We start from the raw sequence: 22863 nt of genomic DNA on the forward strand, positions 1-22863 counted from the left end.
TGTGCCTTGTTTGGGGTGAAAATGCAAATACATAATTAAATAAATAAAAATAACTATTATATGTTAGGTACAATATAATAAGCAATAGAGTATTAGCTCTGTAATAATAAATATGAAAGCTGCATAAATTAGAGTATCGTATTTAAGCGTATTTTACAAACGGGCAACGCCGAATGGCTTGCTAGTATTGAATGCATTTTTGTTCGAAATGATTCTTCATTTAATAATATATATATATATATATAAAAAAACAATGATACTTGTACAGTTTAATCAAGACATTAAAAAAATGAAAATATGGGGGGAAAATGGTTGGTTGTTTTTGTTTTACGGCATATCAACCCTTATTTAATGCCGAATCCAAAGATTTTGAAGAAATGTTTTTTTAATAGAATATATTTGTTGTTTTCATGTCGGTTTCTATTTAACCCATAGTTGGAACCCTAGCAGGTACTACCACTCCGGGTCAGAGTGGGCCTGGGAGCAATGGTAATTAAAGGGTGGCTCCACACTCCCCAAAGCCCACAAGCTGGGACCTCACCACTGGATATAGTTTAAGGTCATATCCAGGACCCCCATTGAGGGACTTTTACCCTCTGCAGGGAGGCAGTCGGCGTATTCTAATGAAGATCCCTGAAAAAAATTTTTACTTAATTTGATTGAGTAGTTTTGTTTTTTTGTTTTTTTTTACAGCGTGTTGAAGGTAGCCATCTTTGAATTTGGTGAACACGCCACGGAAGATAACTCAGTTTAAAGTGCCGACACTCCCTTTCTTTCTTCCTAAAAATTGAACCTTTTGCTCGGTATCATAACAAAATGTTTTTTCGCTGTGAAAAATAAATAAATAAATAAATAAAATTTAAAAAAAAAACATCTACTTAATTAAGTGAATATTTTTGCCGGAGAACTTCATTCCATAACGGATACGTACAATATAACCTTTTTTTCGATATTTTCATTTTTTTAATGTCTTCGTTAAACTGTACAAGTACCAAAACAATTAAATAATTTTTGTCACTTATGCATCGTATTCTGTTGTTTTTTTTTATTTGAAAATTGCACTTTAAAAAAATTTTATTTAATTTCAAATTTATTACTGTTCAACCCTAAATTTGAATCGATGCTAAATATTTCGTGCGGTTAAACTATTTTTATCTTCCAATCGTCGAAGAATCTTCTGTGCCCCCCCCCCCACCCCCGCCGCTCCTTTTCTCCGTTTTCTAATAAAGATGGCCGTGTTTTCCCCCCACCCCTCCCCCTCTCCCTTACCCCATCGTTCCTTGTTTTATCATCATTAGATGATAGAAAAACTGGTGGGGGGCGGGGATTAGGTTAGGTTGCCATGGAGAACCGATAGAATGCGTCTCATTTGACACGTGCGGAACTTTCGTGGAGGAAGTGGGAGAGAAAGTGTAGAAAAACGGCAGAGGCGGGGTGGGGCGTAGAGAGAGAGGAAGAGGAGAAGGAGAGAAGGAAGAAACGAAAGAGGAGGAGAGAAGGGGGAAACGAGACAGGAGGAGGAGAGAAGGGAGAAACGAAAGAGGAGGAGAGAAGGAAGAAACGAAAGAGGAGGAGAGAAAGGGGAAACGAGACAGGAGGAGGAGAGAAGGGAGAAACGAAAGAGGAGGAGAGAAGGGAGAAACGAAAGAGGAGGAGAGAAGAAGGAAACGAGACAGGAGGAGGAGACAAGGGGGAAACGAGTGGAGGAGCAGGAGGAGAGAAGGGAGAAACGGAAGAGGGGGAGAGAAGGTTGAAACGTGAGAGGAGGAGGAAAAGTGAGGGAGAAACGAGGGAGGAGAAGGAGAGAAGGGAGAAAAAGAGTAGAGAATTAAACGTTGGGAGAAGGAGGAATACAGAGGAAAGAGAAGGATGGAAAGAGTCGAGAGGGAAGAGAATGAAAGACAAAAGAGAATAAAAAAGAAGAGAACGGTAGAGCGACAAGATAGGGAGAGATGGCGTCGAGAAATAGGAGAGATAGGAAGAAGAAAACAGAGAGAGAAAGAATGAAGGGAAGGAGAGAAAGAATAGAGAAACATAAGAAGAGGAAAGAATAAAGCGAAAGGAGGGAGGGAGAAAGTGGATTAAAAAGTATATCAAATATTTAGTTCTGTCCCACCGTGATAAATGTGACACAAGGGTCAGAAATTGGGATTGAAACGTCAGCGCTTCAATGGAGATTCACTCTGACCCTACAAAAGATGCCTGTTCAGCTCTGTCGGCATTCTCCAACATGCGCTTACGGCAACTAGAAATAGACTAACCCCTTCTCAAAGAGAGAAGGCAAAGCCTGGGAGGGTGAACCTCCTAGAACTGTACAGGAACAGCATTAAAAAAAAATTGATTTGGGAATCTTAAGTCGGACGACCCCTGAAATGGATGTAGTATTCTGGTTATTGAAGACTCTAGCTAGAAATACGAAATATTCGACAGTCATAAAGTACAGTGACACTTTGAATGGCCTTGTGCCTAATTTATTTTGAACTAGCGGGGGTACCCGGGATTTCCCAGGTGTGGAGGGTGGGGAGAGGTGTTAAAAATAAAAGTGGTAGTAGGCAAGCAGGCTCGAACCCGTAACGCAAAGGAGAAGGAAGAAAAGAAGGTGAAAAAAAATATCTTAGCTGATGCATCCATTGTGAAAACGGAAGTCATGAGCGTTGAAATTAAGGGTAGTCAATCGAAAGGAGATGACGAAATTAATGTTTTTGGCCAATTTTTCGATATTTGTCGTCCGAGAGAGCGAGCTTTAACATAATACCGATTTTGTTACGTTCCAATGCGTCTGTCAAAAATTTTTGCGAGACATACAAACGCGCACACACATTTTTCCTTTTATTTATTAGACTAGCGGGGGTACCCGGCATTGTCCGAGCATTTGGAGGTGTGTGTGTGGGTGGGGGGGCTAAATCGAAACAAAATGGAAAATAAAGAATAAACGAACGTAATAACCCTGTCTAATTATGAATAAAAAAACGAAAACAGCAAAATAAAGACTAAGCGAACGATGTTAAAACTTCTTAAATCTTAAAACAAATCGGGGGAAAAAAAACAAAAAAAAACAGCAAACGTGATGGAAAAATTTTTTTTTAAATGGCATAAATAAGCCTGTTTCGATATTAAAACTTTAAAAATCAAAAAAAAAAACAAAAAAAAAACTGACATCTCGGCTCGAATTGTAATCTAAAGATGACGATGCTACTACTTAACCGACTGAGTTATGATCATGTCAATGAAATTGGGTTGTTTTTTTTTTATAATTAAACTAATTCAAGAAATGCGTGTATGGCTAAATTGTCATGAAGGAACGATTTTTTGCAACCCGTCCCTGTAGAAAAGTGCCCAGTTGAGGGTGAAGGAATTAATGTTTTTACCCAATTTTTCGATATTTTTCGTCTGAAAGGCTGAGCTTCAAAATGATACCGATCTCGTGGAAATCCATTGCCTCCGTCAAAAGTTTTTGCGATACATACAAACACACACACATTTTGCCTTTTATATATATAGACTAGTGGGGGTGTCCAGCGTTGCCTGGGTGTTTTTCGGTGTGCGTGTGTGTGCGTGTGTGTGCGTGTGTGTGTGTAAGACAAAAAAAAAGTGTTAGTAGGCAGGTAGGTTCGAACCTGAAGCTTTGAGGTGAAGGCGGAAAAGGGAAAGAAAGGGTGATATGTTACCACGACGCTAAGAGGGCAGAAAAGTGTGAGAATCGTTGAAATTAAACGATTAAAAAGTTAAGTGAAGAGTTGACACAGGATGAGCCAGTTAAGCTTGTTCCCCAAGATGTTGGGGAAAACCAGCTCCCTACAAAAAGGGGAGTATCCAAATGATAGCAATTGTCTGATATGATGGGTTTTCTCCACATTGATCAAAGCTTATTGCTTTCTGGACGCCCCTGGCAAGAGTGCCAGGTAGATCCTATTTTCTTTGATTACTTTCGCTTTATTTATATGAAAAATACAAACATGCGCGAAGACAGAATAGTGAGTTTTATAAAATAAAAGTCGCTAAAATAAAAGATAGATGCAACGTCCATTCACAAATCGTAGATGTTATAATCTAGAGAGTATATAAAAAGTTTTAAGAAATGGTACCCCCTCCCCCGAATGCCCCCTTCCCCCCGAAAAAAGCCTTTGCCGGACATACAAAAAAGCGCACACACTAACACGCATTTTCGCTTTTATATAATAGACTAGCCTGGGTGCCCGGCGTTGCCCGGGTGTCTGGAGATGTATGTTGAGCATAAAAAAGAAAAAAGTGGTAGTAGGCAAGCAGGCTTGAACCCGTGACACAAAGGCAGAAAAGAAAGTAAAAAAAATCTGACGTCTTAGCTGATATCTCCATGATGCGACCGGAAGTCAAGAGCGTTGAAATTAACCGAAGTCAATTCAACGGTGAGAATGACTTGCTAAAATGTTGGCGAAAAAAGATCGACTCCTCCTTGTACAAAACGGTGGAGTTTAGGGTGAAGGAATTAATGTTTTTAGCCAATTTTTGATATTCGTTGTCCGAGACATCGAGCTTCAAAATATTCGGATTCGTTGCCTGTGTCAAAAGTTTTTGTGAGACATACTAACATACATACATACATTTAAACAGACAGGTGAGATTTATATAATAGATAATTTATTTTTATTTCACAAATCTTCATGAAAGTTAACTTATCAAATCAATGTTCTAGCTCAGAATAACCCAATCACCTTTCTTGCGGGGTGGGGTCGGGGACCAAGAATATTGTTGAAACAATCCCATTTTTGCGAGACATACAAACACATACACACACAGATTTTGCCTTTTCTATATTAGACTAACATGGGTGCCTGGCGTTGCCCAGGTGTTTGGAGGTGTGCGTTGAGCAAAAAAGAACAAGTAGCAGTAGGCAGGCAGGCTCGAACCCATACCGTGAAGGAGAAAAAGAACGTGAAAAAAAAATGTGACATCTTTACTGTTGCATCCATTGCCAAACTGGAAGTGACGAAGGCTAGTCAATCGAAAAGAAGGGATGACTTTCGAAAATATTGGCAAAAAAAGCGACCCCCTCCTTGTAGAAAAGTGCCCAGTTGAGGGTGAAGGAATTAATGCTTTAAGCCATTTTTTCGATATTTGTCCGAAGAGTCAAGCTTCAAAAAGATACCAATCTCATGAAAATCCGTCGCCTCTGTCAAAAGTTTTAGACATACATACACACATACATACATACATACATACATACATTTCAACAGACAGGTGAGATTTATATTATAGAAGATGGATAATATATTTTTATTTCACAAATCTTCATGAAAGTTAACTTATTATGAAATCGATGTTCTAGCTCATAATAACCTAAAGACCCTCTTTGCAAGAGGAGGAACATAATACTGTTGAATCAATCCCATTTTTATGACTCCTGCAGGCATTTAACACAGTTCAAACTTTTTTCTTTCTTTTTTTTTCTCTGCTTTTTCTTGTTTTTGTTTTCCACTGAATTTTGACAATTGTTTCCATGGCATATCAGCTCTTTTAATCTGTCAACATTTTTTCAGCAATTTGTTTCGTCACATTGAATTAGAATGGATAAGTTAGTAGATGCAGAGGAAGGGCAAGAAAAATATGGGATGTATAAAAGCGAAACTGGACCAGTAAAAGTTAAGTTTAGGCATTACATGAAAACAAATGAGAATGATAGGTTGGCTGCGTAACGCAAGTCTTAAGATAGGTGTTACATGAAAACAAATGAGAATGATATGTTGGATGTGTAACGCGAGTCTTAAGGTAGGTGTTACATGAAAGTATATGAGAATGATATGTTGGATGTGTAACGCGAGTCTTAAGGTAGGTGTTACATGAAAATATATGAGAATGATATGTTGGATGTGTAACGCGAGTCTTAAGATAGGTGTTACATGAAAGTATATGAGAATGATATGTTGGATGTGTAACGCGAGTCTTAAAGATAGGCGTAACATGAAAATATATGAGAATGATATGTTGGATGTGTAACGCATGTCTTAAAGATACATGAAAACATATGAGAATGATATGTTGGATGTGTAACGCATGTCTTAAAGATACATGAAAACATATGAGAATGATATGTTGGATGTGTAACGTGAGTCTTAAGGTAGGTGTTACATGAAAATATATGAGAATTATATATTGAATGTGTAACGTGAGTCTTAAGGTAGGTGTTACATAAAAATATATGGGAATGATATGTTGGATGTGTAACACGAGTCTTAAGATAGGTGTTACATGAAAATATGTGAGAATGATATGTTGGATGTGTAACGCGAGTCTTAAAGATAGGCGTAACATGAAAATATATGAGAATGATATGTTGGATGTGTAACGCATGTCTTAAAGATACATGAAAATATATGAGAATGGTATGTTGGATGTGTAACGTGAGTCTTAAGATAGGTGTTACATGAAAATATATGAGAATGATATGTTGGATGTGTAACGCAAGTCTTAAAGATAGGTGTTACATGAAAACATATGAGAATGAAATATTGGATGTGTAACGTGAGTCTTAAAGATACATGAAAATATATGAGAATACAAAGCCTATCGAGTTGGAACAAAAAACAAAATTGTGGTCTCATTTGAGCCAGAATCGAGCTTTGATAATCGCTCAAAAATCGAAAATTAAGCAAAATACTGGTAGAAACACATCTAATAAATTTCACCAACCATGTAAAAATGTAATTTTCTGTCAGTATTTTGTTCAATTTTCGATTTTTGAGCGATTATCAAGGCTCGATTCTGGCTCAAATAAGACCACAATTTTTTTTTGTTTGGCACTACTGTTATTTTTAATTAAAAAACACTTTAAAATAAGTTAAATCACAAAAAATAATTATCTAGGTAGGTAGAAGAGTAGCTTACGTTTGGTAACATTAATTTGTTGTGTATTTATTTTTTTTCAATCCCACCTCATCTTCTTTTTTTGCTTTGTTGGCTATTCTGGAAACTACATAAAGAACCGTTGTCAAGGTGACAAGGATAGGTTGTCTTAGTGTATGACACAAGGTGACAACTGGTGAGCGATATTGAGCATGACTTTGTCAACTGATGCTTTTATTGTACCGTTTGTGAATTTTTTTATTTACATTCGATTTTTCTTTTTTTGCTATGGCAGATATATTCTGTGCGTTTGGGTAGGAAGAGTACTATTTGTAGGTGATTCTGCTTAGTTTTACAATCTTGTAACTTGAACTTTGGATTAGTGAGAAAAAATTAGTTAACTGTCCTTAAAAGTTAGAAATGATCAGAAATGAGGTATCGTTTTATGACAAATTTACATAGGAATCTAATCCCCTACACATCCGTATCTAATATTGCTTATATATATATATATATTGTTGTAACTTCCGGTCTGCAGTTTTCATGGCTTGTGTAGACATGATATGACGTTTGATCATGGAAATAATTTATGAGAAAATAAATATTCTCTTCACCATGATATGATGGTTTTCCTTGCAACTTCATTTTACCCTGGACATTTATATTTATATTTCTGTTTTCTTATGAACTAGCATTGCAGCCCGGCGTTGCCTGAGTATTTGGAGGTGTATGTTGAGCAAAAAAAACAAAAAAAGTGGTAGTAGGAAGGCAGGCTCGAACCCGTACCGCGAAGGAGGAAAAGAATGGGAAAAAAACATGATGACGGGTGTTTCTTGTGAAAGATTGGCGAGGGGGACGAGGGATTGGAGCTCATACGAGCACCTGGCATGGAAATAGCGATGAAACAGAGACAGGCTTGCAACGTCTCTTCTGTGGGAGAGAGGTTGCAGGGAAGAGAAAAGGGCATCTTCTGATGAGAAGAATTGCATTCTTCGAAACTCCATGGAATAAGGTTTTTCTTGTTTATCTGTACTCCTTGTCAAATAATTATAATTTTACATACCTTCCTTACGGGTTTATAAGGGTTTATTGAAAATTTGAATAAATTTCAATACAACAGGCTCCTTCAGTCTTGGACAGACTAAGGATACTCACGGTGTTGCCTGCGCGTGAAATTTTTGTGGCAGGAGGTGCGCAATCTCCAACCACACCTTCCTGAGACGACATTGTTAAATACCAGTGGCAAGTGAAGTACAGGACGGCTGGAAACAAATGCAGAGATAAGCGGAGAGCACATACAGTGCCTAGAATTCCCAAATGGTCACCCAGCTGGTATTAACCAGGCTCAATGCGGTGACCTGACGAGAACCGGTGTGTCAACGCGATTATGCCGTATATAATAAATTGTGCTCTCAACAGAAACGTTCATTATTAAATTTCAATAACAAGATATATATATATATATATAAATGATGGGCCGCACGAAGGTGGCTTTTAAGCCCTGCCAAACTCTGGTATTCTTTGGAACACATGGTGCGGACATGAGCGCCACTAGCAGCACGTTCTTGATGGTCACTTCCATGTATAATCAAATGCCGCTTCAAACCGCCTGCTGTTTTGCACGTCTGCCCACAGTTGATACAGGTTAGCTCTGGCAACACAAGACTGTTTTGTGGCCCACTGCGCCGATGAGTAGTCTGGTGGCTTATCAGCCTAGCTCTGCTCAGACATAATCTATACATATACAAACACACACACATACATACATACATACATACATACACACTAACATATAGTTCCCCTTTATATATTAAACTAGCAGAGGTACCCAGCATTGCTCGAGGTCATATAAGTTTAAATAGAATTTAAATTCTGTGTAATATCTTTATATTAAAATTTCTATCTCTCTCTTTCTCTCCAGGTGTCTCTTTTTTATTCCCTCTTTTCCTCTCCTCTTTTTACCCATCTTTCTGCGTAACCCTTTCTGTATCTCTGGGAAATTATTGATAGTGGCTTCAACTAGATGAGTGTTTTTTGTGAAAGTCAGGACAGGGGGGGGGACCATAGATTTGAGCTCAGACGAGCACTTGTCATGATAATAACGATAAAGCAGAGACAGGCTCGCAACGTCTGTTCTGTGGGAAAGTGGTTGCAGGGAAAATAAAAGGGCATCCCCCACTAGATTACGAAGTCTATTTTGAACTTTGTCCAGTGGTGACTCCCTTTAAAAAAAAAAAAAGTATCTGTTCATGCCACTCTTTTAAATTAAAGACGAAAATATTTCATATGTACACAACTACGCAGAAGCACCAATAAAATAAAAATTGTTCGGTTTGAGAATTAGTTTTACCTATCCTGAGACAAGTATTCCAGTTTTGAGCCCGGTTTCGTCCATTTTAAAGATGTGAGGTGTTTATGCTTTCTCGTGATATACGTGATGGTGTACATCCTGAATTTAGGAAAACTCGTCCCGGGAAAACTCGTCTCGGGAAAACTCGTCTCGGGAAAACTCGTCTCCGGAAAACTCGTCTCGGGAAAACTCGTCCCCATTCGCTAGGTAGGAAAACTGGTCCCGTATTGAATAAATATCGATTGAAAACACATTTTATGATCGTTCTTGAAGGAGATATTGCTTTTTAAAATAGACTATAGCCCCCCCCCCATAATATTTTTTAAAAATATTTTTATTTGTTTAATGTTTTTTTTTGTTTTTTTTTCTACCTAACTGGCTAAGTTCTTAGTGGTTTCACTTATTTTAAAGCGTTTATTATGTTCATACAAAGTTAATTAAAAAATTTTTTGGTTCTTATTTTAACGATGTTTTTTGGAGTCATAAAAACAATAATAAAAAAACAAAACACAAAAATTAAAAACTGGGAGCGTTACTTTTTTGTTTTGGTTTTTTAATTATGATAGTTTTTTTTGTTGTTATGTTTTCGTTTTCTCTCATACCAAATGCACTCATGCGTTATTTAAAATTATAATTCTATCAATTATCAACATTTATAGTCTTCCTGTCAAATTTTGCAAAAATTAACTAATAAATCAAAAGCGAAATATTTTTTGGCGCGAGAGATGCCATGTGCTAACAATCTCTCGTTAACTCATTTTTAATTTTTTTAATTTTTACTTCAAAATTCTAAAATCAGTCATTAAGAGAAAAAGTAATCACTAAATAAATTTATTAATCAATTTTATTGAAAACTCCGCTATCGTTTATCAAGAATCTTTTTAATTTCATTTTTTGTTGGTTGTTTTTCCGAGGGAGATATAACCCCCCCCCCCTCTCTAAATTATATTTCAAAAAATATTAAAATTTTGGTTTGTATTACTGTACACATAGATTCGAAAAATAATAAACTAGACAAAATACTGTTAGAAATTCGCTCAATATATATTACCGTGACATAGGTTGACATATATTCGGTGTTTTTTTTTAATAGTATTTTGTCTAGTTTATTATTTATAACACCTATTCCCGAACTTACTGTGTTTAAGAGAGAGTCGGCCGCTATTTTGAATTGTCCAATACATCGGTAAACACTGTATGTTTTTCGAGCTGAATAAACATGTTACATTGAATAAAAACACGAAAAATATATCCAGTTTGGTAGGAAAGTAACTTATCTTGCCTTTGATAACATTTATTTGTTATATATTTGTTTTTTGACAATTTTTTCGAATCTATATGTACAGTAATACAAACCCAAATCGATTTTACCCTTTTATAACAACAGTAAATAAGTAAATTCTTTTTATATTAATATAAAAAAATATGCGGTCTCGTTTATGAACATAATAAACGCTTTAAAATAAGTGAAACCACTAAGAACTTAGCCAGTTAGGTAGAAAACGGACACTTAGAAAATCGATTTTATTTAAAAAAAAAAAAAAAAAAAACATCAAACAAGTAAAAAAATTTTTTTTTCAATATTATGGGGGGGGGGCTATAGTCTATTTAAAAAAACAATTTCTCCTTCAAGAACGATCATAAAATGTGTTTTCAATCGATATTAATTCAATAAGGGACCAGTTTTCCTACCTAGCGAAAGGGGACGAGTTTTCCCGAGACGAGTTTTCCGGAGACGAGTTTTCCCGAGACGAGTTTTCCGGAGACGAGTTTTCCCGAGACGAGTTTTCCGGAGACGAGTTTTCCCGGGACGAGTTTTCCGGGCACCGTACATCCTTTATCGTTGTCTATCAAAAACAAAAATGGCTGCCGCAATCGAATCAACTTGGTAAAAATCTAGGTCAACCTTTTTTCGTGCCTTAATTGAAAACGAGATTAAACCCAGAAGGAGAGGCTGACTAATCTCTTTTTGAAAAAATAATAAAAAGGCAGGGTTTTTTCTTCCTCTTTTCATGAAAAAAAAAAAAAAAAAAAAAGTTTGGCGTTTAACTAGCTGTATCTAGACGACGTTACCCGGGAGTTTTTTTGTTTTTTTTTTCTTTCACTCCTCTCCCTTCTCTTCTTGTCTTTTCTCTTAATCATTTTCTTGTTAGAAAATATTTACATCTTTGGAACGATTATCGGCGCTTGTACACTATTGGGACGAAATTTCGGGAATCGTAATACTGAATTTCACATGAAAACAGTGGTATCTACGTATTCCTCGTATTTTTAAGATGATGATATCCAAAAATTACGAAAATCGATGAGGTAGAAAATTATTTATTAAAGAAAATAAAAAGTAGAATTTGATGAAAACGATCGTTTAAATGGGAAGTAATTCGTTTCGATTTAAACAAGATGGCAGCAATTTTTCACATGCTACCACGACTAAAGTTGTTCTTTTTTTTTTAATAATTCAGTAATATTCAGGTAATTTCAGCTGCATAATTTGGAAGCTACCATTTTAACTTATTAGAATTGAAAACAAAAAAAAAAATCAGTTGAAACCATTGCTTTTTATCTGAAAACTATTTATCGACGACAAAATCTCGTCCTAATAGTGTAGAAGCGCCCGATAATCTATCTATCTATCTATCTATCTATAAAAGACACTTTGTGTGTGTGCGTGTGTGTGTGTGTGTGTGTGTGTGTGAGAGAGAGAGAGAGAGAGTTAATTGACTTCCTATTGATTCCAAAACGGTTGGGCCAATTTAAAAAAAAAATTCACACAAATGTCTTTTATGTATCTGTCAGTGTTCTTAGATAGATTTTGTATCGAAAATCAATAATCAAAAAATCTCATTAAAGAAGGAACAATCTGATTTTAGCCAAAGTTAACATCCCTATACAGACTGACATCACAAGTGCATTTGAGAAGTTTCATCACCACACAAGCAGAAGGGCCCAGCATATAAAATCAACAATAGGTTCTTTAGTAAGACAGGGACACGGTCGTAATGAATGTTTCTGTTGAGACCACAATTGAACCATGATACTTGACTTTTACATTTTAAACTATTCGAGCCATCTATAAATATAAAAACGAAAATGTATGTATGTATGTATGTGTGTGTGTTCGCTTTTTCTGTGTGTCTACAAAAGGCTTCTTTCAGAGAAGCGGTCGGTCGGTTCACAACTTTTTAAAACTTTTTATATCACATATAAATCGTAATATCTCACAGTTAACAACGAAGCTCGCCTGTCTATTTAATTTGCTCGATTTCGGGAAGATAAATATTCAATATTTGTTGCTCGCCGCATGTGGGTTAGTCTTTTTCCTATAACATCTTGGGGAAAAAAAAAGTGTTCAGCAGTAAATGAAATCCCGCAGTCAAACTTGACCACATTAACTCATTAAAACGTGCACCTGCCAAATCCAAGTAATTAAATCAATTCAAACGTGTTTCCGTAAGCATGTCGCGGTGGGGCAATGGTTAACGTCACACATTTTTTTTTTCACAACTTTGCCTCAAGGGTTCAGGTTCGATCCTCATACTTACTTTTTTTTTAACCCCTCCCCCCCCCCCACACACACACCTCCAAACACCCGGGCAACGCCGGGTACTCCTCGCTAGTCTATATATATATAAAAGACAAAATGTATGTATGTATGTTCACTTTTTGTGTATGTCTGCAAAAGGCTTTTTTCGTCGTGATTCTCGGTCGGCTCGCTCATTCTTAAAACTTTTTATATCGCGTCTAAATCATAATAGCTATGACTTAACAACGGGGGTCGTGTGTGTATTTAATTCGCCCGACTTTTACGAGTTTCCGCGTCTTGAAAAGCGAATGATCTGGCTTGCTGCGCAAAACTAGGTCAGATATCACGCTACTTCCTCGCACATGTTTATTTTGCTTCATAAACCTTTACATAACACCCTTGTCAGTTCCTCTCCATCGTGGCCGAGATGGTTAGGTGTCTGGCTTTTTTTCCCTTTTGTTTCCATCTTCGCATCAAGGCTTCGGGGTTCAATCCCACTTTCCTACTATAACTTTTTTTTTTTAAACACACATCTCCAAACAACTGGGCAACACCGGGTACCCCCCCCCCGCTAGTCTATAATATAAATCTCACCTGTCTGTTTAAATGTATGTATGTATGTATGCATGTATGTATGTATAAAGAGCGAATGAACTCTTTTTTTGGGTCAACGGCCAACTAGCACATTGTATATTTGTGTGTGTGTGTGTGTGTGTGTGTGTGTGTGTGTGTGTGTGTGTATTGGGGTAGAGAGGGCTCCCGTAAGCTGTGGTGAAGGCAACCTTTCTAGGAGAAGCAAATCTCTGATTTAAAAACCAAAGCGGGAGACCAGTACCCGCATTAAGCTGGTCTGCAATTTAATTTGTTGCTGGCTATCTTGCTCTTGCTTGTTGCTGGATCTCAACATTTTGAACCGAGAGAGAGACTTAGCTGTCGTACAAAGCTAAGACTCTGTAACATCATCTTTGTATAGATACTCCCTCAGGCATTTGGGCTCATGGATTTTAAATGTCTGAGGGAGTGGCACTCGTCTGACAAGACGTTGCAATCATCATGTATGTATGTATGTATGTATGTATGTATGTTTGTATGTCTGCCTAAAACTTTCGACAAAGGCGACAGATTTTCATGAGATCAGTATCGTTTTGAAGTTCCACCCTTCTGATGACAAATACCGAAAAATTGTCCCAAAAGATTAATTCCTTCACCCTCAACTGGGCACTTTTCTACAGGGAGGGATGGTTTTTTCGTTGACATTTTTGCAAGTCATTCAACTCACAACGTCGCATAAAACGTGTTATTTCGACTTCCCGTGACGTCACAACCACGGTAGGCACATCGGTAAGACCATTTGTCTTTTTTTCCTCTGGCACGTTATGGGTTCGAGCCTGCTTACTGCTCCTATTTTTTTTTTTTTTTTGCTCAACCAACATCCTTATACACACCTATACTTTCTCTTCCGCCTTTGCGTCACTGGTTCGAGCCTGCCTGCCAACTACAACTTTTTTTTTTGTTTGTTTTTGCTCAACACATACCTCCAAACACCTGGGCAACGCCAGGCACTCAGGTTGGTTATCTATAAATATAAAAGCGAAAATGTATGTATGTGTTCGCTTTTTCTGTGTGTCTACAAAAGGCTTCTTTCAGAGAAGCGGTCGGTCGCCTAACAACTTTTTAAAACTTTTTATATCACATATAAATCGTAATATCTCACAGTTAACAACGAAGCTCGCCTGTCTACTTAATTTGTTCGATTTCGGGAAGATAAATATTCAATATTTGTCGCTCGCCGCATGTGGGTTAGTCTTTTTCCTATAACATCTTGGGGGGAGGGGGGAAGCGTTCAGCAGTAAATGAAATCCCTCAGTCAAACTTGACCTCATTAACTCATTAAAACGTGCACCTGCTAAATCCAAGTAATTAAATAAATTCAAACGTGTTTCCGTAAGCATGTCACGGTGGGGCAATCGTTAACGTCATACTTTTTTTTTTTTCACAACTTTGCCTTAAGGGTTCAGGTTCGATCCTCATACTTACTTTTTTTTTAACCCTCCTACACACCTCCAAAGACCCGGGCAACGCCGGGTACTCCTCGCTAGTATATATATAAAAATAATTTAACAGTATAGGTTCTTTGTAGTGCAATGTATTATGGACTAAGTCGTTGCCGAGAGGCATATAAAGTTGCATCATGATGAGTTGCTGACAGGAGCAGGCAATCAATTTGATTGAAATATTGTCGCGCGTGCGCGTGTGTGTGTGTGTGTGTGAGAGAGAGAGAGAGAGAGAGAGAGAGAGAGAGAGAGAGAGAGAGAGAGAGAGAGAGAGAGAATTAATTGACTTATTATTGACTCCAAAAGGGTTGGACAGATTTTCTTCTTTTTTTCTTTTTTTTTAACATAAAATTTTTTTTTTACATAAAAGACATTTGTGTGAAATCTTTTAAAAAATCAGCCCACCTGTTTTGGAGTCAATAGAAAGTCAATTAACTCTGGGCAGGAACTGCTAGAAAAACCTTATCCTGCCTTGACAGAGTTCAAAATAGACTTTGTAGCCTAGTGGTGGATGCTCTTTTCTCGCCCCTGCAACCTCTTTCCCACAGAAGAGATGTTGCGAGCCTGTCTCTGCTTTATCGTTATTTTCATGGCAAGTGCTCGTCTGAGCTTCGATCTATGGTCCCTCCTCAACAAATTTTCATGAAAAACACTCGTCTCACTGAAACCACTATCAATAATTTGCCCCACTCTTTATCTGTGCCTAAACCTAAGCGTAGATTCCATGAACAAAGCTTCTTTCTTAGAACTGCACGCTTGTGGAACTCTCTTCCGTTTTCCTGCTTTCCAACTGACTACAATTTGGTTATCTTCAAGTCCAACGTAAACAAGTTCCTGATGAGCAGTCCCCTTAAGTAATCCAATTTACAAAATTTCCACTACTAACAATTACTACATTATCCCATTGAGTACTATACACGTATTAACTCTTATCCTCGAGTGGCCTTTGGGCCTTGATAAGTGATGATTCCTATGTAAAAAAACACACACATTCAGTTCCAGGCAATGTCGGATCTCCCTTTTAGTATATATATATATATATATATATATATATATATATATATATATATATAGTGGAGATGGTAATTAATAAAAACTGAAAAAAGTGCTCAATACTGTTGTAGAGCAAATATGCGTTTTATTTTTTATTACCGTATCTTTCTGTTAAGTTACATTATTGTTTCAGCTACTCTGACGTTTTTTTTTGGCCGTCTAAGAAAAGCCAGGAAATGGCCGTCACTGTGTCTATTTTGTATGATGTGTATCTTTTTAATGAGTATTTCATTCTAATTAATCGCTTTCAATCCTTTCATAATATTCTTCATCATCCAACTGGCGATCCATCCATTTTATTAACCTTTATCATCGAGTAGCTTTTTGGCCTCGAAAAATGGTGGCTGATTATAAAAAAAATAAAACAAAATCTACCGGATTATTACAGATCTTTTTTGTTTTCTCTCTCTCTCTCTTTTTTTAATATTTGTTTTATTTTTTTTATTTTCACCCAGACCTGCCGTACGGACTTTCCGAAATCCTTGTGTCCATATTTTTTGGTTTGATTTTCTTCATCGCCCTACTTTATGTCCGTCGTTATCTTCTCCGGTTGCTCCTTTCATACAGAGGATGGATGTGTAAGTACAACTTTATCTATACATTACCCCCCCCCCCAAAAAAAAAACCGTAATGATCACGTATTAACTAATGTTGGGACAATTAATCCGAATCGGAAAAATCGGAACTTCTTCTGGTATCGGAATCAGTATCGGAATCAGTATCGGAATCAGTATTGGAATCGGAAAAATTTGTGCTTATTTTACGATGCTAAAAAGTGATTGGATTATCTTTTTTTTTAATTGGATTTTGTTTAAAACAAAATCTTCCACAGTTGGTAGTAATAATAAACAAATAAATATTTATTGATTTTAAACTATTTATTGATTTTAAACTATTTATTAATTTTAAACTACCAGTAAAGCAAAAATCCATAAATTATTTCCTGCAATGTTTGAGAAAATGTCTGCGCATTTAACGCATGTTTTTATGGTATAGGGATTTATGAAGAATTGGAATCAGAATCGGTAATTGTATCGGAATCGGAAAAAATATTGGAATTGTCCAATCACACACTTTTGCACTGTCATATATATATATATATATGTCAAAACATTGTTAATTCACTGCCTGCATAGCAGCAGCCGTATAATGCAATGGTTAGAAGTTCCAACTATCTTTTGGGTGATCGGATTTCGATCCTGGCTCGAGCAAGTTGCTTGTCTAGCCGCACTGATGAGCTGTGAAACTGCGAAACAGTATGTGGATGACTATATATATATATATATATATATATATATATATATATATATATATATAATGATTTTCTTTAGGGTACAAAACTTTATTAAGGCAATCATGAAGGGAAGCGGTATTCCTTCAGAATTCATTTTATATTAAAAAACAAAGAAAATAAAAGACCGAGGAGAAAAGGAAAATGGATAGCAACTAAAAAATAAAAGTAGGGGTTAAAAAAAAAAATCAAAACGAGTCAATTGACATGTTTCGCCGTCACTCATCAAAATTGGAATTGAGGGATTTTTCTTTTTAGTAATTTGTTTTCCTTAATAATAAAATCTGAAAAAGAGACGGGAGCAAGAGCAATCGTACGGGGATGAATTTTTAGATATTATATATACAGAATTTTTAGATTTATATATATATATATATAGACTTGTTTGTAATATACTGAATTTTACTTGGTTCGTATAATTCAGTAAATTTTCATATACCAATGAATTTTAAGCCAAAGAGAGATGACTTAAAATTGGTATTTACAGAGTTATGGTTTTATATTTATACTTTAAAAATAGACTTGCTTTGATGTGGCGGCAGGATTTATGATAGTGCAAAAGTGGTGAAATTCCGTTTTCCTGCTTTCCGGCTGACTACAATATGGTTGTCTTCAAGTCTAACGTAAATAAGTTCTTGATGAGCCGTTCCATATAAGTTATCAAATTTATCAAATTTTCATTACTAATGATTATTATATTGTCCAATTTCTACTGTAAACTCTTTAACCCTTATCCTTGAGTGGCCTCTTGGCCTTGATAATGTGTTGGTGCCTATGAAAAAAAAAAAAAAAAAGAAAAAGTCCAATGTGAACAAGTTCTAATTGAATCGTCCCCCTAAGTAATCCAAGTTACAAAATTCACACTGTTTACTATGCTAAAATCACAATGACTAATGTATACCTATTTACCCTTATCCTCGAGTGGCCTCTGGGCCTTGATAAGTGGTGACACCCATGTAAAAAAAAAAAAAATTAACAGGAATATATATACATATATATATATATATATATATCATAATTTAGTAATTAAATTTTATGATGTAAAACGGTTAACTTTCAAATCTAGAATTTTTATTATATGCAAGAATTCTAGATTTTAAATTTAACCATTTCACGTCATAAAATTTAAATTACTAAATTATGATTTATTTGCTCTATCTGATATATTGAGCAATTTTTATTTAGCTGAGATTGTCTTTATAAAATATTACAACCAATAATATTTTGTAAGACCGATAATCACTGGATTTGCATACCAGTAGATTTATTGCATTAGATTATTCTGAAGTATATATATATATATAATTATTTTTTTACTATAATAATTAAATACCTACAGACACTAGTGTTTCATCCTTTCGGGATTCTTCAGTGCAGGGTGTCACGATTAACACCAGTCGAACGATTCGAACCCCGCGACACGAGACATCTCTGGCTCGATTAGCGGAGGCCGTATCCATTCGGCTACTATTAACCGTGTGAAATAGCATTGAATTTTAAACATTTTAATTTAAATGTTCATTACGTCAGACAGACAGTGATCAAATCGTTATACGATGATCTACGCATAAGAGCTAAATTGACCGACTTTTTAATTCAACGGAAAGTGCTCAACGATATATATATATATATATATATACTTTTTGTCATCCACCCACAGTACTGTTTCGTTGTATCACAGCTCATCAGTGCGGCTAGACATACACCTTTCCCCAGCCGTGGATCGAACCTACAACCGTCGCATTAACAGTAGGCAGCTCTTACCATCGGACCACGTTCGATTAATTGGAATTGAGAATCAGAAAAATCAGAACTTTTGAGGGTATCGAAATCTGAGAAATTTAAGCCTATTTTCCAATGCCAAAAACGATTCCTTTATTTTCTTTTTCATTTGGTTTTGTTTAAAATAAAATCTTCCACCGTTCGTAGTAATAATAAAAAAATAAATATTTATTGATTTTAAACTATTTATTGATTTTAAATATTTATTGATTTTAAACTATTTATTGATTTTAAATATTTATTGATTTTAAACTATTGATTTTAAACTATTTATTGATTTAAAACTATTTATTGATTTAAAACTATTCATTGATTTTAAACTATTTATTGATTTTAAACTATTGATTTTAAACTATTTATTGATTTTAAACTATTTATTGATTTTAAACTATTTATTGATTTTAAATATTTATTGATTTTAAACTATTGATTTTAAACTATTTATTGATTTAAAACTATTTATTGATTTTAAACTATTGATTTTAAACTATTGATTTTAAACTATTTATTGATTTTAAACTATTCATTGATTTTAAACTATTTATTGATTTTAAACTATTGATTTTAAACTATTTATTGATTTTAAACTATTGATTTTAAACTATTTATTGATTTTAAACTATTGATTTTAAACTATTTATTGATTTTAAACTATTTTTTCATTTTAAACTATTTATTGATTTTAAACTATTTATTGATTTTAAACTATTTATTGATTTTAAATTATTTATTTATTTTAAACTATTTTTTTATTTTAAACTATTGATTTTAAACTATTTATTGATTTTAAACTATTTATTGATTTTAAACTATTTATTGATTTTTAATATTTATTGATTTTAAACTATTGATTTTAAACTATTTATTAATTTTAAACTATTTATTGATTTTAAACTATTTATTGATTTTAAACTATTGATTTTAAACTATTTATTGATTTTAAACTATTTATTGATTTTAAACTATTTATTGATTTTAAACTATTGATTGATTTTAAACTATTTATTGATTTTAAACTATTTATTGATTTTAAATATTTATTGATTTTAAACTATTGATTTTAAACTATTTATTGATTTTAAACTATTTATTGATTTTAAACTATTGATTTTAAATATTTATTGATTTTAAATATTTATTGATTTTCAATATTTATTGATTTTAAACTATTGATTTTAAACTATTTATTGATTTTAAACTATATATTGATTTTAAATATTTATTGATTTTAAACTATTTATTGATTTTAAACTATTTATTGATTTTAAACTATTTATTGATTTTAAATATTTATTGATTTTAAACTATTTATTGATTTTAAACTATTTATTGATTTTAAACTATTTATTGATTTTAAATATTTATTGATTTTAAACTATTGATTTTAAACTATTTATTGATTTTAAACTATTCATTGATTTTAAACTATTTATTGATTTTAAACTATTGATTTTAAACTATTTATTGATTTTAAACTATTGATTTTAAACTATTTATTGATTTTAAACTATTGATTTTAAACTATTTATTGATTTTAAACTATTTTTTCATTTTAAACTATTTATTGATTTTAAACTATTGATTTTAAACTATTTATTGATTTTAAATTATTTATTTATTTTAAACTATTTATTTATTTTAAACTATTGATTTTAAACTATTTATTGATTTTAAACTATTTATTGATTTTAAACTATTTATTGATTTTAAACTATTTATTGATTTTAAACTATTGATTTTAAACTATTTATTGATTTTAAACTATTCATTGATTTTAAACTATTTATTGATTTTAAACTATTTATTGATTTTAAACTATTTATTGATTTTAAACTATTGATTTTAAACTATTTATTGATTTTAAACTATTTATTGATTTTAAACTATTTATTGATTTTAAACTATTTATTGATCTTAAACTATTTATTGATCTTAAACTATTTATTGATTTTAAACTATTGATTTTAAACTATTTATTGATTTTAAACTAATTATTGATTTTAAACTATTTATTGATTTTAAACTATTGATTTTAAACTATTTATTGATTTTAAACTATTTATTGATTTTAAACTATTTATTGATCTTAAACTATTTATTGATTTTAAACTATTGATTTTAAACTATTTATTGATTTTAAACTATTTATTAATTTTAAACTATTTATTGATTTTAAACTATTTATTTTAAACTATTTATTGATTTTAAACTATTTATTGATTTTAAACAATTTATTGATTTTAAACTATTAATTTTAAACTATTGATTTTAAACTATTTATTGATTTTAAACTATTTATTGATTTTAAACTATTTATTGATTTTACACTATTTATTGATTTTACACTATTTATTGATTTTAAACTATTTATTGATTTTTAACTATTTATTGATTTTAAACTATTGATTTTAAACTATTTATTGATTTTAAACTATTTATTGATTTTAAACTATTTATTGATTTTACACTATTTATTGATTTTAAACTATTTATTGATTTTAAACTATTGATTTTTAACTATTTATTGATTTTAAACTATTGATTTTAAACTTTTTATTGATTTTAAACTATTTATTGATTTTAAACTATTTATTGATTTTAAACTATTTATTGATTTTAAACTATTTATTGATTTTAAACTATTGATTTTAAACTATTTATTGATTTTAAACTATTTATTGATTTTAAACTATTGATTTTAAACTATTTATTGATTTTAAACTATTGATTTTAAACTATTTATTGATTTTACACTATTTATTGATTTTAAACTATTGATTTTAAACTATTTATTAATTTTAAACTATTTATTGATTTTAAACTATTGATTTTAAACTATTTATTAATTTTAAAGTATTTATTGATTTTAAACTATTTATTAATTTTAAACTATTTATTGATTTTAAACTATTTATTGATTTTAAACAACTAGAAAAACTGAAATCCATAAATCATTTCCTACAAGTATGCTTTTTTAACGTTTGAAAAAAATCTCCGCACATTTTACATGTGATTTTACGATAACTGGGGAAAAATGCAACCATATAGTTAAATATTTAGAGATTTATAAAGAATCAGAATCAGGAATTTACTACGGAATCGGTAATTGCATCGGAATTTGGGAAAAATATTGGAATCGTCTCATCACTAGTATTTACCGACATCCCACTCGACAGCAATCACCAACAATCTCCTTTGTCTTCTTTTCTCAATCTGGCTAAAACACAAACTCCGAAACATTCTGCTAATATCAGTTTCATTCTGGGAGTGTGTGTGACACCATCGATCCTCTAAACGCTAAAGTCCACATTTACATCTACTTTGTCACTACTATATTTCTATCATCCCCACCAGGACGAGGAAGACTTTAAGAGAAGCTGCTGCTGTTTGGATGCAAACATCAGCCATCAAGGGGAGTGTATGGGTCCACAAGTGTAAAAATACCCCAACGTCGTCGGATGTTGTAAATCTGTTCTACATCATGTTAGCTTTTACAACCATATCATAAAAGTAGTAGTGACAAAATAGATGTAGATGCGAGCATGTACTCTGCTTTATCGTTATTTTCATGGCAAGTGCTCATCTGAGCTTCAATCTATGGTCTCCCCCTCGCCAAACTTTCATGAAAAACACTCGTCTAGCCAAGACCACTATCAATAATTGCCCGCACTCTTTATCTGTGCCTAAACCTAAACATAGATTCCATGAACAAAGTTTCTTTCTTAGAACTGCGCACTTGTGGAACTTGCTTTCCAGCTGACTACAATATGATTGTCTTCAAGTCCGACGTAAACAAATTCTTGATGAACCGTTACCCTAAGTAATCCAACTTACAAAATTTCCAAGATTGCTATAATTCCATTGACTAATGTACACAGATTAACCCTTATCGTCGAGTGGCCTCTGGGCCTTGATCAGTAGTGCCTCTAAAAAAAAAAAAATATCATCATAGTCTCTCACATTGCCATCCGTCAAGGGGGAGTGTACGGGT

The 22863-nt window shown here is 33.3% G+C and overlaps 1 protein-coding gene across 3 annotated transcripts in view; it reads left to right on the forward strand.

Moving 5' to 3' along the window:
* The window catches only part of LOC145261046 (carnitine O-palmitoyltransferase 1, liver isoform-like), a 200153-nt gene that overhangs the window by 59432 nt on the left and 117858 nt on the right, over positions 1-22863 (forward strand). For all 3 annotated transcript variants that reach the window (XM_080119203.1, XM_080119205.1, XM_080119204.1), the window contains exon 3: positions 16255-16377. In XM_080119203.1, coding sequence (XP_079975329.1) covers positions 16255-16377 — 123 coding nt within the window. The remainder of the gene's footprint in view (positions 1-16254; positions 16378-22863) is intronic.

Source organism: Euprymna scolopes, chromosome 37, assembly GCF_053919585.1.
Source record: "Euprymna scolopes isolate OS-2025 chromosome 37, ASM5391958v1, whole genome shotgun sequence".
Classification (NCBI taxonomy): domain Eukaryota; kingdom Metazoa; phylum Mollusca; class Cephalopoda; order Sepiida; family Sepiolidae; genus Euprymna; species Euprymna scolopes.